The sequence below is a fragment of the Anolis sagrei genome, chromosome 5 (genome assembly GCF_037176765.1).
Source record: "Anolis sagrei isolate rAnoSag1 chromosome 5, rAnoSag1.mat, whole genome shotgun sequence".
Taxonomy (NCBI): Eukaryota; Metazoa; Chordata; class Lepidosauria; order Squamata; family Dactyloidae; genus Anolis; species Anolis sagrei.
The window spans coordinates 32,791,271-32,810,894 of NC_090025.1; the positions used below are offsets into that span (position 1 = coordinate 32,791,271).

At 36.6% G+C, this 19,624-nt stretch overlaps 1 protein-coding gene across 18 annotated transcripts in view; it reads left to right on the forward strand.

Moving 5' to 3' along the window:
• ANK2 (ankyrin 2) overlaps positions 1-19,624 on the forward strand; it is a 358,785-nt gene that overhangs the window by 188,070 nt on the left and 151,091 nt on the right. The window contains exon 1 of one of the 18 annotated variants that reach the window (XM_060779048.2): positions 14,722-15,060. The exons of 16 other annotated variants lie outside the window; for them this stretch is intronic. In XM_060779048.2, coding sequence (XP_060635031.2) covers positions 14,926-15,060 — 135 coding nt within the window. In that variant the 5' untranslated portion in view covers positions 14,722-14,925. Of the gene's footprint in view, positions 1-14,721; positions 15,061-19,624 lie in introns of those variants that run through there. One more of the 18 variants, XM_067468665.1, reaches the window with a different exon arrangement.

Sequence of the window (19,624 nt, forward strand, 5' to 3'; positions counted from 1 at the left end):
ATACATTTAGAACATCACCAGAATGATTATTCCTTCTCTTCCACCCCACCCTTCAGTGCCTCAGTATATTTCCTGAATGTGTCTGAATTCTACTCCTTGCTATTGTAGAATAAATTATTCAGGTAGAATTCATTACAATATTTCTCTCTTTTTAAATTGCCCCTTTGTTGAGCTGCTGGATTCCTATGGGATGCCTGATGTGATCTGTCTGACTACTCAAAGGCTTTGTTTGCTGCATTCATTAAGTTGCATTATAATTCTCTTTATTAGAACACAAATGCCATTTCTAATATAGGCAGTACTGGGATGCATAGTTGCTGTAGGCAGATTGTGATTACTGCCTAATCCCCTAAGTGGGACACTATAGCATAAAACCAAATCTTTGACTATACATTTGATATACTCTTTTAAAATATGCAAACATATGCTGCTGTGACATAAACAAAATCTGTAAACAGTAGTCAAATCTATATGTATGTATACCTGGCAAAGAGAAAAGTAGATTGTATCAGCTTCATTTTGAAGAGCTGTTTTTTTTTGGGTAGTTGTTTTAAATCTGGTCTAAACCGTGATGCCAGGGCTCTTTAATTAAAGTTGGATATAATTAAAATCTGTCCCTTCTGGCATCTCTTTTACCCAGACTGCTGCATGGCCTTGATTGAAACTAGGCAGACTTAGATCAGTCCACATGTTAGTAATATGTTGGCCATAGAGGATGGGAGAGATCAGGATGTTCCAGTATCAGATGGAATAATAGGTCATTGCTCAGACTATACAAGGAAACTACTATGCTTTTGTTTGCTTTGTTCCCTTTAATATTCAGCCAGCAGCTTTACTGTGTCTGCCTTTTACTGCGGCTGCACACTCACTGTTACATAAATAGCCACCTCAGCTGAACACAAAACTTCCCTTTCAAATGGGGTGGGTGTGGTTTAAATTTGTTATCCTTGCCTTTCTCATGAAAGCAAACATTAATGAAATTTCATAATTTGCATGCACATTTCTGAATGTGCCTGTGCCTAGAAAGTCACCTGTCAATTCACAGCAATCCCATGAATTGCATAGGGTATGCAAGGAATGCTCAGTTGTGATTTTTTATCATTTCCTCCTTTTGATGTATTGATATTATTTGATGATCTTTCATCCAAGTACTAATCTTGGCATGACCCTGCTTAGCTTTCCAAGAACAGAACAGATCTTCTGTCATCAGGGTATTTGGGCCCTGTTACAATTCTAACATGAAGCAACTGGAACCATCCAAATTGAATTTTCCTTGGTTGCCCCAACCCTGTTGATACCAACTGGTACCACCAAATAATTCATAACTAGAAAGACAAGACTCTTTCTCCTCCAAGGGTGCCTTTTGTTTTGTGGTGCTCAGCATAATGCATGTCTTTTTAAAACAATTTTAACCACATTTCTAAATATATATGGTAAAAATGAAACAAGACTAAGCGGAATATTTATAACTTCATATATGTACATAGTAAGCCAGAGGTAAAAAAATCTGTGACCTTCCAGAGTTCGTTGAACTTCAGACTGCATTGACCCCGGTTAGTATTGTAAATAATCACAGATTAGGAACTGTAACATAACATTGACTAGCAAAGATAATGTGGAAAACCTAGGAAAGTATGGTTAGAAAATGCAATGGTCTCAGATTATTCTATGAACAAATGGATTCTTCACAGAAAATTAGACGTGTTAGACCTTTTCATTGGCATACTGATTTTGGTAGATTTTGGTAGGTTGGGTTTTTGTGTACAGAGGAACTCCAATCTGTCTGAACACCAAAAAGAGTCAGGTATATTTGGCAGAACCTGGAGAACTGTAAAAGTTCTTTTTGGATAGATGAAAACTACTAATCATATTGGCTAAGGTATTTTGGACTTTGTAATCCAAAACTGGAACATCTTCTAAGTTATGGAAATTCATTTTTAATTTGAAACTTTTTTTGCAGTGGACATTTTATGTCATTTTATGGAAAGCAATAGAGGGAGGAATCTATTTATTCATTTATTTACTGTATTTTTTGCAGTAGACATTTTATGTCATTTTATGGAAAGCAATAAAGGGAGGAATCTATTTATTTATTCATTTATTTACTGTATTTATACCCCATCCTTCTCAACCCCATAGGGGACTCAAGGTGGCTTACATATATGGGCAACAATTAGATGCCAAAAACACACATAATAAAAATATAAGCATTAAAACATAGTAAAACAATTAAAAACAATTATTTAAAATCATGCAATCCAGTATCGTAGTCTGTCACCTTTCCAATTTGACGTTTCACTATTTCATCATTTTTTATTGCACTGATAGATTACTAATTGAATGCTTGGCTGAACATCCACATTTTTAGCCTTTTCCTAAAGGTCAGGAAGGAGGGGGCTGATCTAATTTCACTTGGGAGGGAGTTCTGTAGCTGAGGGGCAACCACTTAAAAAGGCCCTATCTCTCATCCCTGCCAACTGCGCCTGCGAAGGAGGTGGTATCAAGAGTAGGGCATCTCCAGAAACTATTAGAGTCCCCAGAATCTAGTGGCTTCATTAAGACTGATTGATTTTAGCATGAGCACTGGTAGATTTTAACACATTTGTTCAAATTCATTGTCCCCCCCCCCCCCCAACTTCCTGTTCCTGGTGAAACAGACCAACACAGATATCTCTTTGTTTCTTTAAACATCTTTAAAAATGAAAGGTAGCTTTGAAGTATGAAAAAAATTCCAACATTTAACTCCCACCCCTTTTAAAAGAGAACTGGATACTTTTGTAGGGAATCTAATTTGATTTTTACTGGAATTCTGGTCCTAATGAAAAAAATATAATTATAAAGAATTAAATAATTGGTTTTACATATGAGGACTAAACAGTTTACCATCCTTCCATGCGTATTTTACTCCACATTATTTCAAGCATTTGTAATCTCAACAGCGCTTTTTAAAAGCTTTTTTTTTTTCAAGGAGGAGGGAGTCATTTTATTGCTGCTGTTGATAAACACTGGGAGTCACAAATCCTTGCCAATCTGCAGAGATCTGCTATTAGATCCGGATCTACCTTCTGCCCATCTCTGCCTTAAAAGTAGGCTTTGTGTATGTAACAAACCCACTATTGTCCTGACATTCTGGGATTCTTGTTTGTTTGTCAGGACAAGTATTTCATTCATCTTGTGATTAAACCCAGGGTAAGTAGTTCATCTAATGGAACAAGGCATTTCCCCAGCCCACAACAAAATCTTCTAAATCATTTCTGCTGATAGTGAGACAAATGTGTTTGTATGGAGCTAGAACAGAGAGGTCTTTTGTCTATGGAAATAGCCATCATGGAAGACCTCCCTAAAGATGGCCTTGACTTTCTCTCTTTACATGTCTTAACCTTCATTTTCCTTGGCATTGTATCAAAATTGCACCTTGTCTTTTTACTATTATTAAATGTATGCCAAGGGTGGCGAACCTGTGGCTTATTAGATATTAATAGAGTTGGAAAGGACTTCAAGTCCAACTCTTTGCTGATGTAGCTAGAACATCCTTGGCATGTGGCCATCCAGACTTCACATGAAAGTGTCAGAAGCACCTTCAGAGGCAGTCAGTTTTACTGTCAGATAGCTCATCAGGAAATTCTTCCTTTTATTTAGTGTAACTTGTTTTGCTTCTCATTTCAGCCCATTACAAAAAACAAATGTTCTCATCTATTGTTACAGCCCTTCAAATATTTGATGGGTGTTTGCTGCCTCTTAAGTTCTCTCGTCTGCATGGTAAATATAGTCAATTCCTCAATGTTTTATAGAGCACTTAAATTGATTGAGTATTCAATACTCAGGTTCTCAGGTGAAATCTGAACAAAGCACAATAGAACCAAATAATTACTTTGCACAATCTGGACATTATTGCTGATCCAATCTACCATTGCATTTAGCTACCTCATTGCATTGCTGACTCATGTTAGCATCGTAGTTGGCTATATCTTTCCCATGTATATTGTTTGCAAGTCATGGTGGGACTGTGGTCAGTGGTTTGGGAATAATTGTAGTTCAGATCTATTTGAGGACCCAGGTTTTTCACAGCTGGTAAATATTTTCACATAAATCAACTGAAGTAATTTATATGGTATAAGTTGTCAATATGCATAAATATGTTTTAAAGTACTGTCAAAAATACTAGAACTTTCCAAATTAGATGCATCTTTTTCTATAGAAAAATAATGACTCATAGTTTTAAAAATGATTTTAAGCTCTATCACTCTTTCTCTTTCTCCCCCCCCCCCCCCCCGCCCAAATTTAAGCAAATACTCTTAGCTTTTCTAATAGATAATGCCCTGTGAAGATGTCTTATTCATGTCAGGCATCCAAGTTTCTTTTCTCATCTTTTTTCTTATTTATTAGACTATTATAGAGCTAAATAATAAGGATTCAGATAATAGTGCTTATTCATTGGAAGACTGATTATTAATTCTACATGAATGTAACTGCAGTTTAAGCATTTTAAAATATAAATTCAGTTATTATTAAGAAATAGTGTTACATTTATGTCAGAATAACTTATATAAATGGCCTGTTTAACACTCAGGTCCCTTCCACACAGCTGAATAAACTCCCACATTTTCTGCTTTGAACTGGAATATATGGCAGTGTGGACTCAGATAATCCAGTTCAAAGCAGATATTGTGGCATTTGCTGCCTTGGCATTCTGTGTTATCTGGCTGTGTGGAAGGGCCCTGAGAAAGCCAATGCAGTTAGTTTTCATTGTGATATAGTGACCTCAAATGATGTGCAGCCTGTTCCTAGAGAGTTGTGGAACAGGCTGCACATCATGGAAAACCCTTATTCGTCACTTCTTCCCAAAACCAAAATAAAACCATACTGTTGCTCTACTGAGAACCTTGCAGTTCTTAGGTATTATTTCTGGCATAAAACATTGAAATGTAACCTTATGCTTATGTTGGAACCATAACACTTGGGCCCATCAACCAAAAGGTGATGTTATGCCTGTCAAGTTTGCCTTTTGAGAGTTTTTAGAAGGAGCATCATGGACTTGTAAGATTATGCTCTTCTTGTGGGTATTAGAACTCTTACTCTGTGTATCAGAACTAGGTAGAAAGCCCTTTCAAGGTATACAAATATAGCACTATGTTCAGCTTTAAGTGCCATGGCATTATCATATGGAATCTTGGGATTTGCAATTTAGATAGAGTAATTTATAATTCTCAGCCAGAACTCTTAATGACTTTACAAAGAGAAAACTCCAGATTTTCAGATGATGTTGCCATGATGTTTAACTTGTGATATAGTCCTATAATTTTTAGTTCGGTTCAGTTCTGAACGGAACTGAACTATAATTTTGTAGCGTGAAATAATTCAGAATCTAGGTCTGGTCCTTGTTCATCTAGATAGGATAATAATCATAATAATTTACCTATCTCTCCTGATGGCTCGAGGTGGGGGACAACATAACATCATTGTCATCATCATCATCATCATCATCATACACACTTTGATCAAAAGCAATTAAAAATTGAAAAGCAATTAAACAATACTATGTGTGATAGGTTAAAAATAGAGTAAAAATACAATAAATACAATTAAAATGCATTTTAAAACACACTATTCCCCCCGCCCACCAAATTCCACCCACAAACCATAGAGTAAAGGAAGCTGCACATCAGAACATACATACAGGAAACAGTAAGCAACAAGATCATAGATTAACAGATTGCTTGAGAAGGCATGATGAAGGTTGTAATTTCCAATAGTTCGTAACTTGGGGCTGCCTATATAGGGTTGGCACTAGGTGTCCCTAGCAGATAATTCTAAATACTTCTAGGAATCCATCCTAGAAGAGAGGAAACTGCCTTAACAATTTGTTAATTGTTAAAGCTATATGGGAAGGGCCTTCAGTGCCTTAGATGAGGCACTAGACTGGGCATATGCCTTCTGTGGGGAGGAGTTTTTTAGAGCACTGCAGGACTTTATTGTTTCATGTTGTTCTACGCTATGCTGTCGCTGAAGAACATCTTATGATGATTCTGGTTTAATAATGCAAGCTTTTCCTTAATTATTTACTGCCTCTGCTTTGTTTCATGCTAAGCTTTATAATGATGTTTCACTGCTTGACATTTCCAAAGCTGGCATCACACAGGCAGGCCGTTATGGGATGATAAATGGGTGGTTAATTTTGCATCTTCTAAGGAATCTTTTTTAAATACCATAATAAGCATTATTTGAGGTCAAACCTGCCATTTTGAATGCTAAAGGAATATTGAAGAGGAAGACATAAGATGAATAGAATGAGTCACAAGAAGTGTCTGCAGTCACTATTGTTGTTTTAAGCTCTCCATCAACAAATCTGATGGTCTAATCTTTCAAAATAATCTAGAAGCTAATCACGAAAGAGCTGTTTGGACTAGAAGGGCAATTTTGCAAATAGCTTCCACAACAGATAATTCAAAGTAAAATCTTAAATTTTAGATTTGCAGACCAAATGATAGTTCCTTTAAAAATCTAAATAAACCAATTTAAAAGGCACAAACTAAAAATAAATTTGCTTTTAATGAACAACGAATCCATGATGATACTATTTATCACAGATCTTCTCTTTTGAATATGAATATATTAATAAGGAAATAAATATGTGCACAATGTTGCTTTCATTTCTTGGACCTCTTTCTCCTGTTGAAGAGTCCCTGGACGAAATCACGTTGTGTTTATGGTATTGCTGTACTATGAAAAACTCGGTTTCACCAAATTTACACTAATGCTACATCAGTCTACAAAACAAAGATTCCATTTAAATTCTGTTATACAAATGTCTGTATTTTAAAGGTAGTTTACTTACAATGTATTTCTTGTTGCAGGATTTGGAATATCTGTCTCCACCTCCTCTAGTTTATTACAACCCTGAAATAAAAATAAAACTCTTCTGAGAACAATAGACCTGCCTGAATGGGGTATTATGTAGGAGTTAATTGCTGATAGGGACAGGAATTCATAGACAAGGATGACTTTGGATGTTTTTACATAGATATAGTCTACACCTATATTTTGATTAAGCATCCAAAATACTTCAAAATCCTAAACTGTTCATGTAGAATGGCTGAGATAGTGACAATTTTGCTTTCTGATAGTTTAATCTACACAAACTTTGTTTGATGCACACATTATTAAATATGTCTGCATAATAACATCTGGGTGACCACGTGATTCTCACTCCTGATGTAGTGGGTGCTTTGTGTGACACTAGGACTTGATTTTATGAATATAATATTGGAAAATTCCATTCTAAGTTGCTAATTGGTGTCTCTTCCCCATCCCCCAATTTGTTAAAGATAATATCTAACACTTTACTTTTCCTGGTACAACAGAAGAGTCCAACAGATTGGAAGTAGCAATCCTGGAGTGCTTCCAAAAATCTTTTCAGAAGGGCTTGGAAATCCCATAGAGATTTTTTTTTTTTTTGCTGGTTGGGAAATTATGTTACTTATCTTGAAGCACAAATCTGCTGTTAGGTGTAGGACTATATATTCAATTTTATTTCAATATAAAATCTTCTTACATAGGATTGATTTTTGTTGTGCCTTTAGACTATGCTACAAAGTCCTCTTCTCCCTATATGTTTCCAGTCCATTAATAGAATGGTTGATCTGTTTTTGTATTTGTACACTGAATATCTTGACATATGGTACATCTTGGATTAAAAGCCATCTCTGCCTCTGGTTGTAGCTAGAGAGGATTATTATGATTAATGTACTGAACAATTCAGAGTATAGCAAGGGCCTTCTGGTGATTGTTTTTTAAAAAGAAGGCCAAGAATAAGCATTTGTAATTGGTTCGGTTTTTAATCATTAAACTTTAATGGGTGAGGCCAGAAGCATTACACTGTAGATTATAATTTCATTCTGCCATTATCTCCTTTAAAAATATTGCTTAAAAGGAAGTGGGTCAATAGCTAAAATATGTGACCACATAGCACATATTAAATATATTCAAGCCATCTGATATTTCCCATATGAAGTGCCAGATCTAATGTCAACATCAGAGATCAGACTCCAAGTATTTCACTGTAAGTTGTAAATAAATAAAATGCTACACATCATAATTGTTGGTTCCTTTGAAGAAAAAGAGAGAACGTTGGTGTAATTGTCGCCAACAGGTGGATAGGTACCAGGAAGAGAGCATCCACTGAAATCCGTCACACAAATTAATCTACTTAGCTATCCCATACTTTACAATTGTGTAGTCATCCCTCCAGATTTGTAGTTTTGATTCTTGTGGATGTGATTATTCTCAGATTTGTTAACAAATGTTCTCTTTAAGTTTTGCTAGGTTCTACAGTGTGACTCTGTGATCAACTTCCTCCAGTCATGCTGGAGAACTGTTTTTACCCAAGAGAACCCCTTGTTAGGAATTTCTAGATCTACCAATGTTTGCTGGAAACTGACCGGATAATTACATTGGATATTACTAGAGAGATCTTCTCCCTAGAAACCTCTAGGTTTTTCAATTTCATAGGGGCCCTGTGTACCTAAACCTAGTGATTGTGGGAGGCTGGCTATAGTGCTTTGTTTCTACTTAGGTGCTAGTGTTCCATTCTATGGAATCCTGGAATTTGTGACTTAGGAAGGAGTATTTAGAAATTTTGTGTCAGAGATCTTGAGTGCTTCATAAAAATACAAATCCATTGATTCCATGGGAGTTAAAGTTGAAGTTTAGTGCTATGATTGTGGAGAGTGTGAAAGGGTGCTTTGTATAACACAATTAACAAAATTTGAAAAAAATACGCTCCTGGTTTGAAAGTGTTATTTTCTGTTTAATTGTGCAGCACTAATTTTGAGGGTAGTTGCTATACAGCAGAAATTTAATTTTTGTGGCTGCCACAAACTCTTGAATTAGTTGAGTCTCTATGAGATATTAATTGAAAAATGGTAGCAAAATGTATGACAGGATGTCCTGCAGAAACAAAGTGTTTGCAGTTTAATAAGCGTTTTTCATGTTTGTATGATAGAACCAATTAGGAAATGACATTTATAATCCAGCAACATATATTGTGTTACATTTTGTAACTTTTTTGTTATCCTCCATGTTAAATGAACATCTGACACCAGAGAAGGACAGCAGTTCTTTCATTTAAAAAATGGACTATATTCTGATTTGACTAACAATAAAGTTCAACATTATAATCAAATCATTTGTAAAGTCATCCAACAACATATCACATTACACATCTTTTTTAAAAAAGTTGCTACTTTATCGGCTGCACATATTCACCTTAAGACACTTTTTTAAAAATAAGTAAGTAACAGAAACTTTGATTTGAAAGGAATAATTGAAGAACAGGTGATATCACATTTCAGTTTGTAAAAGTTGTTATTTTATCAGCTATACCTCTTCATCTTAAAGTACTTTCTTATAAATAACAGAAAATGTTTTAGCTTTGATGTGACACATACTGTGGCATGAGAAGCTATGTGTCACTGTTTTTCTTTTGCATTTTTAATTTCAAATGAAACTAACATGGGTTGAAAGAGAATATGTGCTGGAGTTGACACCTTGCTTCAATCCCAGACTAATGCGAGTAAACAGCACTATGTCAGCTATCTCTGGGCGTATCTACTCATATAAATTTGCCCTTGGAGCAGCTCCAGATTCAGCATTTGCATGCTGAATCCACAACCATTGTCCAGACACCCAAGGACTGCATCATCCCTGCTGGGCTGTCATCTCCTCCACATTGTCACCACTCCTAGCCAGCCATGGATCTCCATCCAACCTCCTTGCCATTGTAGCTGCCTCTGAAGAGGCTGTAGGTGCAACCAGCAAGGAAGAGGAAGAGAGGAGGAGGTCCACCTCTTGGTGGCTAGTTTGGTGACCCACTGTGGCCTCAACAGAGGTACCTGTGAAGGTGGAGCTCTGTAGTCAGTTAGGAGCAGTGGCAGTGCAACATGTGCATGATCTGTTGCCTTTCCCTGTACTGATCATTACAGGGAAACAGGATGATGCTGGCAGTGTCCACCTGGACAGCAGATTGGGCCGAATTGGATCTGATCCCACTGTTCAGACTGCTCTGAAGCAGGAATTTCCAGCCAACTTTGGAGTATTCCCTGGTTTTGAAAAAAAAAGTGGGAAAGCTGGTTTAAAGTAAAAAAAAAAACTCTCCAAAAGCTGTTGTGCTTTGTGAAGACTCCCAGGGATACAGTTGTTGTGAACACAAGGTTTGGACCAGTGTATGGGTCAGCTCTCTCACCAACACTGCAAATGGTATTAAATTAGTAACAAGTGCTATATATGCTGGACCCTTGTGATAAATTACATTGTGTTTTTGTTACAACTATTCTTGCTACTATTTTACTTCCCCATTTATTAAGTGTTAATTCAGTATTGTTATGTTGTGTTCTTGGATATGTTCAGCTGTACAAGTTAAATGCAAGTTTAGGTCAGAGTCTACTGCAAAAATAAGAACTAAGGCACTTTTCTATATTCAAACAGTTCTATTATTTTGGTTGATGCTTCCTTAACAGCATGCCTTTGCTCACAGTTTTAAAGGGATATGTTAACATCAGCTGATGAAATACCATGAATTGGAAGAAAACAAAAATGTCTTCCTTTAAGAAGGACAAATCCTGTTATGATGTCTGTGAATTCCATGGCTTGGATGACTACATACTGCTCTAATAAAATTATAGCTGCTCTTGATCTGTCAAATCCCAAGTGATGTTCCACACCTGAAGCGCATTCTTCCCAACATTTTGACCCTTTCATCTTTTCTCTGTATTATACAAAATCAATATGGATAAAATTGCATCAAATTTAGAATGAACAAAAGTCAAAGAAATGTCAAAAATGAAGTCACTTTGATTTCTCTTCTAATCATATAGATCTTTTGGCATTTGAAATTGAAATCATATAAAAAATCATATGGTAAAGCACCTCAAAGCCCGCTCGCTGCTAGGGAACAACTGGTAAACCCAGTGAAAGATAATTGCAAGGCTGATGCAAAACTGAAATAGACAAGAGTCTATCTAAACAGTCAAATGGGGGATTTGTTAGAATAATCTGAGATCAAGCCCCTCAGGCACAATAAAGCAATAAAGCAATTAAAGTGATTGTACTGCAATATTTCATCAGTTGCCTTTTTGGCTTCTTTGAAGGACTATAGATTCAAATAGAAAATAAACATTTTAATAATATATAAGACAAATATAAAAAGTGAATTAGTAACAATCAGCTTCTGTTTTCTTAGCTGCTATCTGACAGGAGAGATCTGAGAAATAACCAAAATAACAACATTATTAGCAAAGCTGAGAGCCTGAGAAATTCTCAGCCCACCTTAAACCTTTGACAATACCTCCTTAAGAACTTTGAAACCTAAATACCTAAAAGTCACACTTATTTTGAAGGTTGTACCTTGACTAAGTCAGGTAAAAGATCTATTATTTACCTGGTTTGCCAGCAAATGCCGATATTTCAGGGAATTAAAAAAAAGTGAAACTATTAGCGAAACTTTGTTGTTTTGCCAGTAAAGCTCTTTAGTTTTGTTTCTTTCTCTGTTATTCACAAACAATAGAAGTGTTAGAGCTGGGACAGAGGCAGGGAAACAATCCCATTGCCTCAATTGTACTGCAAGTGCATTTGTCTGATTTGTTTTGGAATCTTTGTGATCTTATTCTAGTCCTTGAAAGTTGACACACCTGTATTTTAATAAATATTCTGCAATATCCTCCCACTGGTATAGTTAGTATCAAAAAGGTTGTATTATATTATTATATTAGTATCCTGCTTTTATTTCTGTGATTGAAACACAAAGCAGTTAAAGTGATTTCAATATCCATACTCTACTGTAGTAGTTGTCTGTTTTGTAGCTGTATATATCAAATGCCCCCTCCCCACTGTTATCTTCATAATTAACCCTGTAGCGTAGGTTAGGCAGAAAGAGAGAGGCTGATCCAAGTCAATCAGTGGATTTCATGAACTAAAACCCAAGATTTAGTCCACAACATGGGTCTCATCACACTTGAGCATTTATCCACTGTAATCCACTTTAAATGCTGTGACGGCCATCTGCAGAATTCTGGGATCTGTAGTTCATAGAATCTTAGAATTGTAGAGTTGGAAGAGACCTCATGGGTCATCCAGTCCAACCCCCTGCCAAGAAGCAGGAAAATTGCATTCAAAGCACCCCAAACTGATACTCATCCAGCCTCTGCTTAAAAGCCTCCAAAGAAGGAGCCTCCACTGCACTCCAGGACAGAGAGTTCCACTGCTGAACAGCTCTCATAGTCAGGAAGTTCTTCCTAATGTTCAGATGGAATCTCTTTTCTTGTAGTTCGAAGCCATTGTTCCGGGTCCTAGTCTTCAGGGCATCAGAAAACAAGCTTTCTTCCTCCTCCCTATGACTTCCTCTCACATATTTATACATGGCTATCATGCCTCTTCTCAGCCTTCTCTTTAAGGCTCTTTAAACCACTCCTCATAGGGCTTGTTCTACAGACTCTTGATCATTTTAGTCACCCTCCTCTAGACACATTCCAGCTTGCAGCATCACATTCTTGCTTCATGTTTAACTTGTTGTCCACAAGGACTCCAAGATCCTTTTCACATGTACTGCTCTCAAGCCATGCGTCCCCATTCTGCATCTTTGCATTTCATTTTTTCTGCCTAAATGCATTTTTTCTTGCATTTGTCTCTGTTGAACTTCATTTTGTTAGCTTTGGCCCATCTCTCTAATCTGTTAAGATCATTTTGAATTCTGCTCCTGACTTCTGGAGTATTGGCTATCCCTCCCAATTTGGTGTTGTCTCAAACTTGATGATCATGCCTTCTAAGCTTTCATCTAAGTCATTAATAAAGATGTTGAACAGGACTGGCCCCAGGAGAGAACCCTGCTTATGCCACTCCACTCACCACTTCTTTCCAGGATGAAGAGGAAGCATTGGTGAGCACCCTCTGGCTTCATTTACTTAACCAATTACAGATTCCCCTAACCGTAGTTTTGCCTAGCCTACATTTGACTAGTTAGTTTGCCAGAAGGACATGAGGGACCTTGTCAAAAGCCTTACTGAAGTCCAGATACGCTACATCCACGGCATTCCCTGCATCTACCCAGCTTGTACTGGCAAAACAAGTTTAGGGAGGGGACTGTAAACTGCTCATCCAGAGAAGCCCTGGGCCTCCCTAAACTACAAACCCCAGAATCCTTCAGGATGCAGTTACAACATTTAAAGTGGATTAAAGTGGATAAATGCTTGAGTGTGATTAGGCCCATGGGCTAAAATCTGGATCTCCCCATTTCCAGGAAATCTTAACACTCTAAACACTATAACTTATTGATTCTCATACTAGTATTAAACATGGTTTGACTCTTTATCATTCAAGGAAAAAGAAAGGGATTACTTCTCTTCAAGTCTGCCTCCCTTGAATACAAAAGGAAAATTAAGGGTCTTATGATGATGAATCTGCAAAATTGTGAGACTTGTTGGTATAATCTTTTAAACTTCCATTTTGGAGAGACTTCTGTAAGATATCAGAAATCAACATGTGTATATAACATGCAGCTGACAGTTCCTTCCAATAGCAATAAGGAAATTCACTTTATAAATCTAATCAATCACATCTGGTGCACCGGCCACATAAGCTTGTGCCAAATCTGTGAGGCACCTCCCTCCCCCATGTTCAAACTTTGAATGTTTGATGATGCATACAGCCCTTTTAAATTAACTTGACATAATTAACATGGGGGAAAATTCTATATAGGTCAGGAATCGTAAAGGGTGAAAAATACAGCTATCTGATTATAAATCCTAATGGATGCGAAGGGTAACTGGGTACAAATCAATAAAGCAATAAAGATGTTGGACAGCTAACAGCTGGGTACAGAATATTATTTGCATCTTCAAAAAGGAAGTAATTAGATAATTGAGAAAAAATAGAACAAAAATAGTAAGCACACAAATCATTGTGTCAAAATAAAGAAAACCATAGATTAATCCCAGTGTTACATTGCTGTTGTATTTCTCTTGCTTTTCCATATGAACTTCATACAATTTCTACCAAATTCATTAGTAATAAATATAATTGAGTTCATTTATTAACAAGATCCCACCAGCCTCTGAGGGAGGTAACTGTTCTTTTTGAGAAGACTAAAAACAAATGCATAATTTGGGGTGGTGGCGGAGCGAGAGACAGAAGCCATTTGTTATGAAGTGGCTAAAAGGATGCATAAATGTTATTTTTCAAAGGAGGTTAGAAATATGTAAAGCTAATTCTATGAGAACATGATTGCTCCACCCAAATGTAAATTTGACCAAAACAAATATGCCACTGTTGCATGTGAAATACCATGTGAGGATTTTTCTGTACTTCTCCAAATAGTTGGGTAGCATTTGTATAATGAATGCCAGTTAGGTGGCATTTATATTAATCATTTTATACCAAAGTCCTCTCCCACCATCCCTCTTTTAGAAATTATCACTGTTCTGAAATACAGTGCTTTGGGCATACATTAAGGGATAATGTGAGCAGTAAAAAGAGAAGGAGAAAATCAAAACATTCAAAGGCATGCAGCTGGGTAATTCAATAACTCTTGTATGTGGAGGCATTTCCCGCAGTAGAGCTTTAACTCTGTGTTAGTCAGGCTGCCTGTATGTAGCTCCCCCCCCCCCCATTCAATTTACATGCATAACTGGCCTAGTAGGTGTAAAAATAGACAGGCAGTGCCCGAATTGGAAATGGTCACTGAATGCTGTTTGCAGTTGCTGAGGTTTCCTTCTGACACTAACCAGCCAAGAGAAAGAAAACTCTGGGGAACTCTGGGGAGCCAAGCACAGGAGTTGTGAGTTATCCTTCCAACTTGGCCCAAATCATCTGTCCATTTGGAGCCTTCTGTACCCTGGAAAATCAAACCAACTTGCAGGAGTTGGAGGGTGGATTGGTATGGGAAATGCACCTGTTTGCCAGGCTTGTCGCACAGACAAAGGTGTGAGGGTGCAAGGGAATATACAAGACGTGGATAAAATTCCAGACTACTATGGCTGCAACAATGGAGAAAGTAAAGATCTTGAGGCACTGGTAAGTCGTGACAGTAGTGCATGTGAGCAAACTTGGGCCTTAAGATAATAAACAACAAAGGTAGAGAAGACCTCTTAGTAAAACTGTGACCGCTGAGCAACCGGATAGGTATTACTGTCACTGTTAGGTAGGCTAAGATGGACAGTGTTGTGGGATTTGTTACTTATTGAGCGAATTATCTCTCGGATGCTTTTGTTCTTACTTAAATATTGTTAACTGACAGAGAAAACAGAAGGGTGGCTGAAATGAAAAAATAGTTATTTTTCTATACTTCTGTGACTAAACATTATGAAAAAAGTAACACAGAGAATCCAAAGTTAATAAATTACTTTTGATAGATTGTGCTAGTTTTTTTTAAGTTATTTTACCTAGCTTAGGTTTTTTATTGTAAAAATTAAAAGGAGGAGGAAAATCTTACAAAGGTCAGTGAAGTCTTTCACATTGTAAACAAGATGGTTACTTGTCCAGGACAAAGATTGTTTACAGTTACTATGGTAGGTCTAAAATGGAAATATTCATTATAGTGTGACATTAATCAATGAGAATATATGTATTACCCAGTCCAGTTATATGCATGTTTACTGGGAGCTGTTCATAGTTTGTTTACTGAATCAGTGGCACATTTTTTAAAGTAACTGTTTGCCTTTGAGTGCAGCCTCTACAGGAAGAGAAAAATACAGCAAATCAAAAGGAACATTTTTGTATTGATAGTATTGGTTTCTACATTAATGTTTGAATTTAGCCAATTATACGCAAGAGCCAGCATGTTGTGGTTTGAATGTTGGAGACCAGGGCTGAAATCCCCACTTGACTGGGAAACACTTGGGTGACCTTAGGCAAGTCACACACTTAGCCTCAGAAGAAGCCAAAAACAAACAATCTCTGAATCAATTTAACCAAGTAAACTCCATGTTGGTGCCTTAAGATCACCACAAATCAGAAATAATGTGAATGCATATCACAAGAACAACAGTTGCACTTCCATTATCTCAACAAGAATCATATTTATGTTGACTCCAGAAGTAAAAGCAGAACTATTATTAAGGGTAATTCTGAACACAGTCAAAGCTGAAAGGGTCTAATGGCAGTACGTCTGTGCTTGCATTCATAGTAAGAGGGCTGATCGAAGTAGAATCTGAGCCAAAATCACACAGTGAAATGCTTATGATTCATGTTACAAAAAAATATGCTCTTACTCAGAACACATTTCTGGCATGATATACAACATGCAGGCTACTTTCTTGCAGCAATCCTAACACATTACAATCCCTTAAAGCACCAGGGGTTGTGTGGAGGGGAGATCCTAAATCCAAATCCTACTCATATTGGATTTCCATTCATATGGAATTATGCAAATGTGCTTCACTTTAATTGCAAAAGAGTTTCTACATGGTGTCTTTTCCTATCTTGGACATTGCTTTCACCTGCTGAGTATTCAGAAGTCATCCTTGCTATTTTCTGCAAAGAAGATTATTTTTAAAAAGGAAAGGGAAAAGTTAAAAATGCTTTTATTTCACACATGTTCCAGACTTGTTGATTTTTGTGGCCTGCATCAATTCTACAATGTAATTACACCCCAGGTTCCTTGGTAAGATAGGTAGCTGATCAGTTTGAATATAAGCCCCACTCTTTTGCTGTGTTAACAGATTCATTTGACTTTTTTATTGCTTGCTTTGGTACATCTCATCTGCATCTTGATATCTTTTAGTTTTGCTCTAAGGACCTCATCACATGAAGTTGATCAACGCGGACAAGAGTGAGGGAAATATGTTGCCCTGCCGCCTGCATTGCCCGAAGTTCCTCCTTTCCCATCATATGGGGGAAAGGGTCACTTCCTGGCTTCCCCCTGCACTTGACTTGATGCTCTGTCTGTCCACAGTTTGGAGATGGGGCCCTGGCAGAAATAATTCTTATGTCATTTGATGGGACCTGGGGGATTCCATTCCTGAACTGTGTTGAAAGTATCATACAATGGGTAATTTTGCCTGTGTGATAAAGTCCTTAGTCCAGTTCTGGCTGTCACATCATCTGTTGGCCATAAATACATGGAAGAATGATGTAGGTCTTCAAGAAAAAATGTCTAAATATGAATTGAAGCTGCAGGTCTGTAGCTGCTGCATACAATTCTCAGATTGGATGTAAATGTTAGGAGCATTGGTTGTAAATGGCGATTGATTTTTTTAAAAATGGTTTTATTGCAAGGAAATGTTTCCAGCAATCTACACAGTTTGGCCTCATACCTTGTGTCTGTTTAGCTTTTTTATCTACCATATTCAAAATTCAAAAAGAAAAGATCACTAAGCCTGTAGACCTGTACTTGTTTTGTTTTATCTTTTACTTAACCTATCCATAAACTGGTTTACTGGGCCATAGGTAGTCAAGATCACTTTGAAGATATTTTAACCATCTTTAAATCCATGCATGATATTTCTTATCAGTCATGGAAATATTAGAAAATGTGGATTTAGCAACAGTAGCTTATTACAGTGGTTCTCAACCTTTTCTTCACTAAGGATCCCCCCTTTAAATACCTTTTGTGGCCACAGAACCCTGAGACTTAAGATTTAGGACACTAGACTGCATTAAATAATTGTTTCCATTTTCTTATTAAGAGCCTTCAAATTTAGAGAGAAGTTAAATCTGTTAATGCACATACTCCTATTCTAATATAACATTTTGATTATGATAATTATGGAATTTCAAATAATAGTATCAACATTTAATGATTTAATAATAGTAGTAGTAATAGTACTAGAATAGTAATAACAATAAAAAGCAATAATAGCAAAAACTACAACAACAAAAACAACACTAATACTACTTCTCCTGGTACATTTTCTAATTTACACCTCTGATTGTTTTTAATTGAAGAAATAGGCTTTAAAAGTCACAATTTCCAAAAGAAGCATGGAAAATTAAATTTTTGTTCCATCTCCCTTTCTATCTTGCTTTCATTCATTCATTCACTTGTTCATTCATCCAAATTTATCTGCAAAAAATCATAATATTTCTTCAATCCTTCACTGACCCCCTGTGATGACATCATAGACCCCAGGTTGAGAACCACTCACTTATTAGATAAATACAATAATGCTAGGTAAGGCAGAAGACAGTAGGAAAAGAGGAAAGGCAGATCCCAGCTAGAAAGATTTAATGAAGGAAGCCATTGCCTTGAGTCTGCAAGACCTGAGGAGTGCTGTTAATTAGGGCTGGGCAACCACGGAAAAATTTGTTTCTAAAATCGATTCGTTTTTTGGGGGTTTTTGTGTTTCGATTTTTAAAAGAATTCCGAAATTTTTCTTTTAAAAAGTTTGATATTTACGAAATTTCATAAATTACAAAACAATACGAAACAATTACGAAACAATTACGAATCGATTCGTTAATGGCGGACGCGACCGCGCAATACGCTAAAAAACCTCCAAATGGGACAGGGGGAACTTCTGAAGCTTCCCTCTCCCTCTGTTGTTGACTGTTGGTGTGATATTTATATATTTTTTACTGATTAAACAAACAACAACTATAAAACTTGCCCCAGACATGCGGAAATAATAACGAAACGATTTCAAAACGATAACGAAACGAATACAAAATGAATTCGAAACAATTACGAAACGAATTTAAAAATTCGTTTCGTTTTTTAGTTGCTCCTGAATGGTTTGTTATCGCTTCCTTATAAAAAAATAACGAATTTTTAACGAATTACGAAATTACGAAACGAAACCGCCCAGCCCTACTGTTAATATTAAGGTCTTGGTGGCCACCATAAATCAAAGTCGACTCTATAGTAGTTAGCAAAAAAGATGAGGAATAATTGTTATAAAATATTAATGGATAATCTCAGTTTAGTAGGAAACAAAATTGTATGTCAATTAATAAGACTGCTATTAGCATATTGATTTCCTCATCAAATCAATCTGCCATTTCACATTTTCTAGGTATTTTTCAAGAATGGTATTCCATGGGGCGGGGGGGGGGTTGGAAAAGCTTTGGTGAGGCTGAATTAATTGTTTGCAGAATACTTATCAGAAGACTGTAAATGTTAAAGTAAAATACTTCTCAAAGTGGCACATGAAAAGTCCTTTGTCGATACTTTAGTGGCTGCATGCTCTTCACATTTGTTCTAAATAGAAGAGAGTGGTAACGAGAAAGTACATGTTGTAATGTAATATTTTGGATGTAATACATTTTCTTCTGGCAGTAAATGACCACATGACTTGGGTAATATAATCTGAGCTCTCTACATACAAACTGAAAATTAGTGTGTCTTAGAAGTAAGGCTGGCTCCCGCTGCCAAATCCAGGGGGCGTGTTAAGACATTCCAGGGGTCCTTAAGTATTGGCTGACCCTGGCATCATATGTACAGTGGGGGATAAACACATTAAGGTGGCTTAAGGACAGTTTTTGCTTTTAACTGTTGGCCTCATATTAGTTGAATGAAGAAAAAAAACTGTTAAGACTCAGAATTAGAATATGCAGGATAACCCTCCCTCCAGATTACTAGAACATATGGTTTGAAGATAGAAAAATAATAAATAGCCATTGTCATGGGAATTATGGAACC